Source organism: Amphiura filiformis, chromosome 1 (assembly GCF_039555335.1).
Source record: "Amphiura filiformis chromosome 1, Afil_fr2py, whole genome shotgun sequence".
Taxonomy (NCBI): Eukaryota; Metazoa; Echinodermata; class Ophiuroidea; order Amphilepidida; family Amphiuridae; genus Amphiura; species Amphiura filiformis.
Window position 1 is genome coordinate 100,297,474 of NC_092628.1, and position 12,545 is coordinate 100,310,018.

General features: G+C 36.8%; 1 protein-coding gene across 1 annotated transcript in view; it reads right to left on the reverse strand.

Annotated features, from left to right (window-relative positions):
- LOC140160222 (uncharacterized) overlaps nt 1-12,545 on the reverse strand; it is a 74,043-nt gene that overhangs the window by 43,589 nt on the left and 17,909 nt on the right. The window contains 3 exon segments of the mRNA XM_072183501.1: nt 8,349-8,421; nt 8,423-9,400; nt 10,374-10,443. Of these exon segments, the coding sequence (XP_072039602.1) occupies nt 8,349-8,421; nt 8,423-8,646 (297 nt within the window). The 5' untranslated portion in view covers nt 8,647-9,400; nt 10,374-10,443.

Sequence of the window (12,545 nt, forward strand, 5' to 3'; positions counted from 1 at the left end):
CGGTTTTGAGTAGTCTTACTTCCAGTCTTCAAAAGTGGGTCAAATATGTAACTTAGGACATAAGTGCCTTCCTCTCTATTCATGGTCTTGGTCCACCCCAAAGACAAAAGAGAAAAGCTAAAAACAGGCAATTGTATTTAATTGCGATCTCACTCATGTTGGCGAAACCAACTCTGTTGCATGGCATCACAAAGACCCAACTGCACAGACTACAGAGAATTCAAAACATTGCTGCCAGACTTATAACATACACAAAACCACTTGAGCACATTACACCTGTTTTACATGACTTGCATTGGCTACCAGTTGAACAAAGAATCACATTTAAAATAGCCTTGTTTGTCTACAAGATCTTGTCAGCTCCAGCATATTTAAATGAACTTGTAGAAATGTATTCACCAACTCGTAACCTCCGTTCTACTACAAAAGGACTTCTTCAAGAAACAGTTGCCAGAAATCAGTGGGGCAGCAGATCATTTCATGTTTCAGCTGCAAACATTTGGAACAATCTGCCATTTTAGGTTCGCTCTGCCAAGAGCTTGTGTAGTTCAAAACAAATTTGAAAACACATTTGTTCCAAAATGCTTTTAATTGACTCTTTGCATATCATGAACTATACAACACTGATGAACTGTTTTTGTTATTAATTGTTATAATATGTTTGTATCATTGTACATTGGTTTGTTTTTTGCAAAGCGCCATGAGCGTCTCTCGACGGATACCGGCGCTTTATTAAGTGTACATTATTATTATTATTATTATTATTATATTGACCCACTTTTGAAGACTGGAAGTAAGATACTCAAAACCGGAAGCCAGTTTCCCGGGAAAGTGGATCAGATGCTCACATCTGATGAAGTCCTCCTACGAGATGGATGAAATATTAATAAGTAAAAACTTACTGGTTTCTACTTGACATCTTCAGATGTTGGATATGTTTGCAGAATCAGCACCAGGATACACCTTTGTTCCATAACCATTAGGGTATAGGACATTTTTTGTTTTTGATATAGCCCCCGAATGAAATGTATTTAATTATGTTTATGCGCACTCAGGTAGCATTGTGTGTGAATTTTACATCCGAACTAGAGGCTATTCTTTTTTTATGGGCATTTTAGTGTCTAAAATGGCCCAAAATGAGGGTTTTTCAATATTGCCATCCATTTCTAATCGTCACCCCCATAGACTTTACATGTAAAATAAAAAGGCTCGTAAAAATTTAATAGCCTCTAGTTAGGATGTAAAATTCACACCAAATGCTTTTTGAGTGATTACAAAGATAATTAAATACTTTTCATTCGGGGGCTATGTGGAATTTTTTTTTATGTATTCCTTGTACAATGACATTTCACAATAAAATGTCCATTGGAAACAAAGGTGGATAGTCAACTCATGAATACAAACACTCATGATTCTGTTTTCAAGTCCTATATAAATTAAATCTATCGCAAGATTTACTATATTTATGCTCAGAAGTGTTCAAACATGTAGATCATATAATTTGAAATCATTAAAATGTTCTACCGTAGTGAAAAATTCATAATATGTGACACGATCAAAGGCAGCAAATTTGAAACTGAGATAAAGGCGAAAATATGGTGTAACAAACAATAAAATACATAAGAAAATACACATCACAAAACCTCGTAACTTTAGAACCAAGTATGCAAGACCTTTGGTGTTTTCAGTATATGATAGCCTAATGTTAAACTACAAGGTAATAATTATAGTAACTCAATTTTCAAAAATGGCCCCATGGAGCAGATCATGTCACATATAGCATACAATTACAAAATTATCATTTTAAAAAGCTAATTACAATATAACAAACCATTGTTATGTTCACTGAACAAAGCTAAATGTCCTGGGTCACTTAATATTTTATAAGACAGTCATGCATGAATGGTTCATTTAATATCATGCACACACATTTTGCTATGAACCTGTGTGCACAATATAGATACCATCAATAAATCAACTTTATAAATCCGCTTGAGATCATGTACATTTGTACAAAGCCAATTAATTACTTTGTCCTCATTACTTATGAACAAATCCCCATGCAGGTATTTGATATTACAATAGAGCTCAATAAAAGCAAACAATGACACATTTTTGTCTGGTCAAGTATATCCTGTACATGACCTATATTTTGTACACTACTAAGCAACTTCTATGATTTTTAAATTTTACAATTTTTATTCAGTGAGTATTCCCACTATGAATGTCAATGAATTTATCCCCTATGGCATAGTTCAGTTATCTCCATTCAACAGTGACAGCTCAAAATTTGACCTGGCGTTAAAAGCATGAGTTTGTGCGCGCAATGCATACAGAGGTTATTTCCTGGATGCACACGCTTTATAGAGAACTTTGCCCTGACAGACGTGCTTGTTTGAGACCATACACGTAGGACGCTGAATTTAGGTGGACCTAGAATGAATTGATGTCAAAACTGACCTGTCTCACCTTGATAACTGATAACTATTGTTGATATATTATTATTTGATGGACTACCGTACAAACACTATTATCATACTAGCCTACATCGAAACACAGATACCCAATAACCAGCTATACAGGCATTGAGTTTTTGCCATGCATTTATTCCGTCTGTGCTATGTTGGCTGTTTTGGTTTAATTGTGAACACTATTTCCATGATTTTAGTTAGGGGAAAAAGTTCACTTTGGTGACCACTCTCTGGCTAGTAAGGTTTGACGATTGATTCGCCTTCTATGGACAAAAAAAAAAAAAAATAGCCACCATGTCCCTCATGAAAATCCGGCATTTTTAAGCTAGAGGCCAAAATCCAAAATGGCGCCACCACCATTTTGAAAATTTAAGTTTTGAACCAGAGCACCTATATTCATCTTTTTCGGATATGTCGAGTACAAGGATTCCGATTCTGTCATTAGTTTGACATTACGGCATCATTTTCACCCAGAAATTCAAGATGGTGGCCGGCACCATCTTGAAAAATTTAGTTTTGAACAAGAGGACCTTAAATCGTGCACAAAGACACTTTTTTGAATAAGTCGACCACATAGATTTCAAATTTGACATTACTTTGACATTACGAACTCATATTTACCCAGAAATCCAAGATGGTGGCATGGTATCATCTTAAAAAAATAAGTTTTGAACCAGATTACCTAAAATGGTGTACAAAGACACTTTTTCGATGAAGTCGACCCCAAGAAATCCGAATCTGACATTAATTTGACGTTACAAAATAATTTTTGCCCAGAAATCCAAGATGGCCCCATTTGGTAGAGCGTAAATGTGAGTTTTGAATGAGAGCAGAAGCATAAGTGTGTCATTTCCGCCTTATCTGGGGTTCATGTCTCTTATATGGGGTTTCAACTGCCTTATCTTGGGTTTACATCCCTTATCTAGGGATAAGGCGCCTTATATGTGGTTTAGATGGCCTTATCCTGGGTTTACGTTCCTTACCTGTGGCTAAGATGCCTTAACCTTAGCATATCGCAGTCTAAACCCAGATAAGGCATATAAACCCCAGATGATTCGCCGTAACCCCAGATAAGCGACGTGAACCCCAGATAAAGCAGTCTAAACCCAAATAAGGCATTAACCCTAAATAAGGAACATAAACCCCAGAAAAGGCATCTAAACCCCACAAAGGTGCCTTAACTCTAGATAAGGGTTGTTAACCCCAGATAAGAGTCGTAAACCTCAGATAAGGCATCTAAACCCAAGATAAGGCGCCTTAACCCCAGATAAGAGACGTAAACTCAGATATGGCAGTCTAAACCCCAGATAAGGCGCCCGTCTGGGGTTTACTTCTCTTATATTAGGTTTATGTTCCTTATATGGTTAAGGCGCCTTATTTGGGGTTGGGACTGGTTTATCTGAGGTGTACGTCCCTTATCGGGGGTTTAAACTGTCATATCTGAGTTTACGTCTCTTATCTGGGGTTAAGGCGCCTTATCTTGGGTTTAGATGTCTTATCTGAGGTTTACAACCCTTATCTGGGGTTAACGACCCGTATCTAGAGTTTGGGCACCTTATGTGGGGTTTAGATGCCTTATCTTAGGTTTATGTTCCTCATTTAGGGTTAAAGCGCCTTATTTGGGGGTTGGACTGCTTTATCGTCGCCTTCCCTTATCTGGGGTTACGGCAAGCATTATCTGGGGTTTAGATGCCTTATCTGGGTTTAGACTGCGATATGCTAAGGTTAAGGCATCTTAGCCACAGGTAAGGAACGTAAACCCAGGATAAGGCCGTCTAAACCACAGGTAAGGCGCCTTATCCCTAGATAAGGGATGTAAACCCAAGATAAGGCAGTTTAAACCCATATAAGGGACATGAACCCCAGATAAGGCGGAAATGACACATTTATGCTTCTGCTTTCATTCAAAAATCACATTTACGCTCTACCAAATGGGGCCATCTTGGATTTCTGGGCAAAAATATTTTGTAACGTCAAATTAATGTCAGATTCGATTTCTTGGGGTCGACTTACGGAAAAAGTGTCTTTGTACACGCTTTTAGGTAATCTGGTTCAAAACTTATTTTTTTTCAAGATGATGGCCGGCGCCACCATCTTGGATTTCTGGGTAAATATGAGTTAAAGTAATGTCAAAGTAATGTCAAATTTGAAATCCTTGTGGTCGACTTATCCAAAAAGTGTCTTTGTACACGATTTAAGGTCCTCTTGTTCAAAACTAAATTTTTCAAGATGGTGCCGCCACCATCTTGGATTTCTGGGTGAAAATGATGCCGTAATGTCAAACTAATGTCAGAATCGAATCCTTGTACTCGACATATCCGAAAAAGTGTCTTTGTGCATGATTATAGGTGCTCTGGTTCAAAACTTAAATTTTCAAAATGGTGGTGGCGGCCATTTTGGATTTGGCCTCTAGCTTAAAAAATGCCGGGATTTTCGCGAGGGACATGGTGGCTATTTTTTTCTAAATGGTCCATAGAAGTCGAATCAATCGTCAAACCTTACTAGCCAGAGAGTGGTCACCAAAGTGAACTTTTTCCCCTAACTATTTGTACTATAAAAAATGCAAAATACAAATCAATTGCATAATTTTCTTTGGTTTTGTTTTCAGTACATGTAGAATCATTTAAAATATTGGCAATGTGATTTTTTTAATGCCATAATTTATGAAATAATTTATTGAATTGGCTGTAATTCTGCAATGTAACGTTACTGTCTCATATACAGCATTATGAATTTGAACCTTGATTTGAACATTAAATGACAAGTCATGCTTAAACTGCTATGCTTGAAACACCTTATGTACACACAAATAAATTTACAAATGTTTTGAGTGTTACTCATATTCTTGGATCAAACTATCCAGTTGTTTTTTGTACAAATGACCTCCACACATACAGATGTGCATAAGCTATAAATGCAATAATGGTAATTTGTCGCATCCACGACTCCACGTGTCCTACGAAAATGAATTGCTGCATATACCATTACCATTATAATTGATCATTTGCTTATTAAAAATGATTTTTTTTAATTTGATTTACCTTTAATTTTGCAGTCATTTTCTTTTCCGAGTTGTGATGAAGACTGTCTGGCATACACAATGCATTAATTATATCCTATTTTCAACAAATATCCATGAATGCCTAAATATTGTCTCCAAACCAAATCATCAAAGAGCTTAAACCATTTTATTACTCACGATCAACGGGGAAGGAGACGATACACTACTCTGTTTTGGAGGCCATTTATTTTGACACACTGACCTTTGGTAATTTTTAACTATTGATGAATGATTAACCTGTTTTAAATCCGAATAAGCCAGAAATATTTTGTTGTAAATACACAAATTCCATTCCATCCAACATTAGGGTGCATCTCTTGCCCCTCATGGTACCCACATTTCTTGTCCCTAGTCTCAAAATGTGCCATTGGTCAAAATATTACCTCATACCAAATTTAAAATAATTCCGAAGTCGTTTAGGGGGGCCTCCGTGACATTGAAATTGTTGGTCAATGACCATACCATGTGCATAAGGCAGCTATTTTGTTTCGCATGGTTAACATTAGAAATGACTGCTGCCTTATGTATTTTGTTCATGTAATCAGGACTATTAAAGAATCAAGATGTTAGAATAGTCTAACTCAAAAAAATAAAACATTAGGGAGCTATCTACAGGGGTCAAGTTTATGTAAACATAAATGGCTGCCCTTTGCTGTCTTTACTGTGTAATTGCGAATTTGCTTCAGATATACATATCTTTCCTGTTTTCGTGCCAACTTTGACCTATTAGGCTGGTACTACTACAGAAGAGTGATCGCACACTTGCACATTTATAGACATTGCTCAATTTGATGAGACAGCATCATGTTATACGTTAAAAAGAATGGAAGACTGAGGTTCTTCAAATCTTCAAATCTTCAGATCGGAGTTCTCAGCAGAGATGGTTTCGCGAAGTTGTGAATTGCATTATTGTAGGTAGTGGAGAGTTAAGTTTAAGATTCCAGAGCATTGTAGATGCTAGGCCAGATGAATGGCAAAACTTTTGTTCCCCATAAAGATCTGCTTACTTGAATTGAGGTTCCAATCCAAGAACTACATGTACCTCATGGAAATATTCATAGGCCTACAAATGTTACCTAAGTATGTGAATCATATAATTTCAAAAAGTGTCAGTTAAATCATAGTACATAAAACAAAGTTGCAATGTAAAACCAAACCAAATGGTACACTTTGCCATTGCACTCTGCACTGACAATTATTGACAAAGTACCAACATATGAGAAGCACTGGCTTAAGCGGCAACAACAAAGACAACGTATAAAGCTGAATGAGGTAAATGATCATGCCAGTACCAGTCAGAGATATCAAATCTCAAGATTTGAAGAACCTCAGTCCTGTGTGTGTTGTCTCATCAAATTCAGCAAGGTCTAGATGCAAGTGTCTGATCACTGTAGTAGTAACTATCAGCCTAACGGTTCAAAGTTGGCATGGAAACAGGAACGTTATGAATATGTAAGTAATTTCACAATTACACAGTAAAAAAAGCAAAGGGCAGCCATTTATGTTTACATAAACTGGTCCTTGTAGATAGCTCCCTTTTAATTTTAATTTTTAGACATGGGCTTTTTTAACATCTTGATTCATGATAGTCCTAGATGAACAAAATACATAAGGCAGCAGTAATTTCTAATGTTAACCATGCAAAACAAAATAGCTGCCTTATGCATATGGTATGGCAATTGACCAACAATTTCAAAGTCATGGAGGCCCCCCTAAACGACTTCGGAATAATTTTAAATTTGGTATGGGGTAATATATTGACCAATGGAACGTTTTGAGACTAGGGACAAGAAATTTGTGTAACATGAGGGGCAAGAGATGCACCCTATCCAACATGTTATCTAGATATGATATTGTCATGTAAACATGTTCATCTAGACGCATGTTGGTAGCTTATCTACAATGTATATTGTTATTTAGCATTGTCTAAAATGAGCTTATTTCATGTGTTACGATGAAATTTTTGAAATTTTTGATCATTTGCGACCCATCACATATGTTTGAGTACATCTTTATTTCCATGTCATCAACATCAAATAATATAAATTTAAAAAAAGAAAGAAAAAATAAAATGATGCAATAAATTGTCAATTGCTATATATATATGCGCAATCTTTCATGAGATCCAGCTGAGAATTTCAATTCTGAGAATTTAAATCATAATAGTTATATTATAGTTATATTAGCTTGATGATCATTCAAATTAGAAATTTTGTTCCGCCATGACCTGTTTGCTTCATCTGCAATTAAAAAAGTGAGCGCTTTGTCTTAGTATCATATAGTCTGTGTTCATAGACCAGATATGACCTACACATCATCAAACAATAAAATATCTTGACAATTTATATGATCATGTCTCTTGCCTTATGGGTAATGCCATGTCAAATCACCCCAAAAAATAAAAACTTTATACCTGACCACCTTCAAATTGGTTCAAAATTGGGTTACATGGTGATTTTTGCTGCCAAAGCTGAAATTTCAAGTTTTTATCTCCATCGGACCTACTGTTCTTGCCCAAAATCGGACCTACTGTTCTCGCCCAAAAAGGGTGTGTCATAGCACGAAAACCTTAGGTCCAACAGGACTAAAATTTGAAATTTAAGCTTTTTCAGTCTCATGTACCCTATAAACCAAATTTGAGCCTATTTGAAGAGGGTTTACAAGGTAACCCATCGGGTGATCTGACATGGAATGACCCTTTTATACTTGCCTCTCAATTACCGGTACTGTAATTCCTCAAAATCCAGTGAGTTCCACACATGTATGTCAAACAATTAACACCAAAAAATATCAGAAACACAAAATGCAAAACATACCTCTCCTGTCACTGACTGCAGGCACTCCAGCACCGCATTCTTCTTCAGATCCTCAGCAGTCCAGGATGACCGTCTTCTTTTCCCTGGCTGGCTTACTTTTCACCCGCACTTCTTTGCGATGATGCGGCCCGCCAAACAGGTCTCTCTCCGGGTCCGTCTCCACCTCGAAGTGGTCCTGCTGTAGGATGCTAAGAATGTAGCGGGTGTAGATGACAGCATCGATGCCCCGCACCTCCAACTCCTTCCCCAGCCATGTCTGTAAGGCTGGAAATGTCAACATTGGTGAACCGTGGGACATAACTAGCTGGTATTTTTAGTAGAAAAGTGAGTGGAATTTACACTATGGGTGTAGCCATAATGAGGAGTGGTTCTCCATTGCTACTCATAATAGTAGTTTTTACTTCTCTAAATGCTGATTTAAGCCATCTTATCACACAGTTTCCTGTTGTGTGCTATGCCCAATTCAACATTCATATTCCAGTCCATACTCTTACTCATTTTTTGACATAATTTACAAAAGGCAAGCAGTTCTGGACAATGTCACGGCTGTTTAGGTTTATAGAACGCGATACGGGGTAAATCGACACTGAAATTACATTGAACTGAAACTTTTTTTATGTTTTTTTTGTTTTTCTTAACTGAATTTACAAAAAGGGTTTTTCACATGGGGAAGTAACTGTCAAATTGAGAAACCTCTAGCAGACTGTTATCGAAGTCTACTTCCTGTACAGGTATGTTGTAGCTACTTAGACTTCCTCCCAAGTCACAGGTGAGTTGTCACATTCGCCAAGTCTCTTCAGATTTGGTTAGGTAACCTTGGCTGGTAGGTCGTGATAAGGAACATTGACTTTCAGTTGAGTGTGTGCATGAAGCTTGGTTATCAGGGTGTGTTTCCTTCAGGGTTGGGTGAGCAAGAGCTTTGGGGGATGTTAACACTTGTTTGTGTTGAACAAAACGGTGAAACAATTATCGTAGTATGCTTTATTTTTTATTTTTATAAAGCACAGACCCTCTTGGGGGTTGTCTGTGCTTAGTTGTTTACTGTGCCATATCTGTAACAGAAAAAAAGTGGAAAACAAACAAGATGTATGAGTAATAATTCAGCAAGTGTTGATATACAGATATATTTTGATAAATTGAATTGGCATGTGAAACATGAAAACACAGGTTAAGTCCTGCTAGCTGATGGACCTATTTGAGCTCAAAAACCAAGCCAATTTGATAGATTTTTGGTTGTAAAATGAAATCTGTAAAATGTTCAAAACAAACTTTATAATTAAAACTTGGAGGGAACATTATTGAAGGGAACAGGTATATGCACTTTTGGAAAAAAAAAAAAAAAATATCTCTTTTAACCATTGCAAAACATGTAAAGTCATGGAAATATAAACATCTCTTGAAAATTATGGTATGGAAAAAAAAGGCTTTTTGTAACAACACCTATAATAGTAACAGAAATTAAACATTTAAATCAACAAATTATCTTTTCCCCACTGTTAGTATACAAATATTAACTGTCTCTATGAGTGATGATGGTGAAATATAATCACGAGGTGAAAGATGTATTGTTCCCTTCCACGAGCCGGAACGGAGAGTGGAATGGAACAATACATCTTTCACCGAGTGATTATATTTCACCCATTACACTAATTTAAGACAGTTAATATTTGTTTTATATCACTCATGCATAAATTCTATTACTAAATTACTATTTAAGGTAGGAAATACATTTTTTCATCAACACAACACCATGTTTTGCCGTGATATACTTCACATTATGGGGTCCACCCCATAACTAAATCGGCGAAGTCCAAGAGTCAGCGCACGGCTTGGCGCAGGCGCACTCACGGCAGAGCACATGATGGTAAAGACTATCACAAGGAGAGGGTGATAGTAAAAATGATAAATGGTAATCAACCAATGAACTGTCTAGAATTTATGTATGAGTGATATAACTCAAAATGGTTCTAGCTAATAATGACACTGACAGGTTGTACAGCGCTGGTTTACAATGTCTGTGTTTACCTGTGTTGTTTGATTCATCCACTTCTGTGGGCCTTTCTACTCCTCCTTTAAATGCAAGGTCCAAATTCACCTGTCAATAAACACAAAGGCAAATATAAAATACAATAATGCTGAATATATTTCCAATACATTTTTTAGTCTTCTCTTAAACTGATCTGCGTGAATCTGTACACACTTGAGTAAATGGGGGAGAATGATTCTCATAAATGCTGTTGCAGGAATCCAAGTGGCTTCTCAGAAGGTGAAACCAAATTCTACCCCTGTACTTTACCATCAATTTCATCCTGGCTATAGGCAAAATAACTAATTCGCGATCATGAGAGGATGTACCTTCTGCATCAGCATAAGTTTAATTGAATAACACAATCGCACAACCTAGCTACATGGCCGAACCTTGACCTTGCCAATGCCTAGCAATGACAGTATGATTGGTCAATTCTCAAAAGTTGTGTTTGTGCTGTAAGCGCCGGTCTTTGCGTAGTACATGTACGCTCAATGCAAATACCTGTGCGTACCCAAGTTAAGCTCTGATGATCGAGAATTGAATGTTTTGCCTATAGTGGTCATCGTGCTAATAATAATCCGACAATGACACTGTGCTCCACTTTGGAACTATTTTCCAGGGAACCATGCCATGAATACCTTACCTGGATGTTGAGCTAATTTTGATGAATAGCCTGCTGCAGTTGAAAATAAATTCTTGGCAGCTTGTTGCATCTACTTTTCCGATCATGCTCTTTTACCTTTACAATTAAATCACTGAAACCTTTTGGCCAATAAGCAGAGAAAGTACATCCTTTGGCAGCCAGTAACAGGAAAGTACATTCCCTTGAGTACTTTGGGCCAACTGTGTGACCTTCTTTACCACATTCTGTAAAAGCCAAGATCTTTAGGCTGCTATTTCCTTAATTTTAGTATATTTAATGCCTACTGCCTACATATATAGTTAAAAGCCCCGGTCCAATGCATATAGACATAGCATATGTCACACCTGACATATTTCAACCTTACTTGAGTTAAGTGCATTCACCAAGCATGTCTAGAGAAGATTAACAAATTTTACTCACGCCTGATGATTTTAACAAAAGGCAAAAGCCCAAGTTCTTGTCAAGCAAGTATGATCCTAAAATGATGGGTTTTTAGAAGTACCATACCAACAACCTTTTCTTTCAATTGGTGAATTCCATTTCAATTGAATTTCTACTTTTCATATCATGATTTAGTTTCGCCATGAACTGTGTGACTAAAGTTGAGTGTTTTGACACATATAGCTATCGGCAGGTCATTCTCGTTGTACACCATGTGCGAATCCACAAAATAAAACTGGACATTGTCATACAGACTGAGTCATTTTAATATGGAGATTAGTACGGGATTAGTAGATCATTCTTTTTGGTGATTGATTGATTACTCAACTTGCAATTACATCATGATGGACAATTATAAGCCTCATTTACTGTCCAAATTCTGCTCAACATTCTATTTATTCACATTGTAGCACCAGACAGCATACTTTATAAAGTGTTCCTAAACTTCCTATTCTTAAACATTTCATGTTTCCTTTAATTTTATTGGTTCTTGTATTGGTTCATTGTATAGTGCACCCAGGACGTATCCTTACACTTGGGAAAAATTCCTAATTTTAAAACTATACCATATTTGGGTAAATAAATTTTTTAATAGACACACTATCTAATTCTGCGCATTATGACACCCCATTGAATCTAATGTGACCTCCAATTAAGTTACAAGCATTTGATTGGACAAATTAGGTGTTGGTATCTTTGGCATCGAACAAGCCAAGTTCCAAGAAAACTATTCTGTAGACACTTGACCATGTACATGTATCAGGCTTCCCGTTAGTGTGCATCATTGCGTCCAAACGCATATTTTACAGATTTGGACGCAAGTTTCAGATGCAGGGTTTTCTTTAAGCATTTTGCTGAAGGGGTATTTTCAAATTTGTTTGACCCTTTCAATTATGAATTTTTCCTCTGAAGGAGTCAAAAACATTGCCCAAGGGGTATTTTTATATTATTTTTGAAGACATTTTTTAACAATATGTGTGTTTTGGGGGCCATAGGCGTAGATCCGGGGTGGGTCCTCCCCCAATATTTTTCCAGGGGGATGGTCCATACAATAAAGACCCCAATGTTGACGCCTGTATGTGGG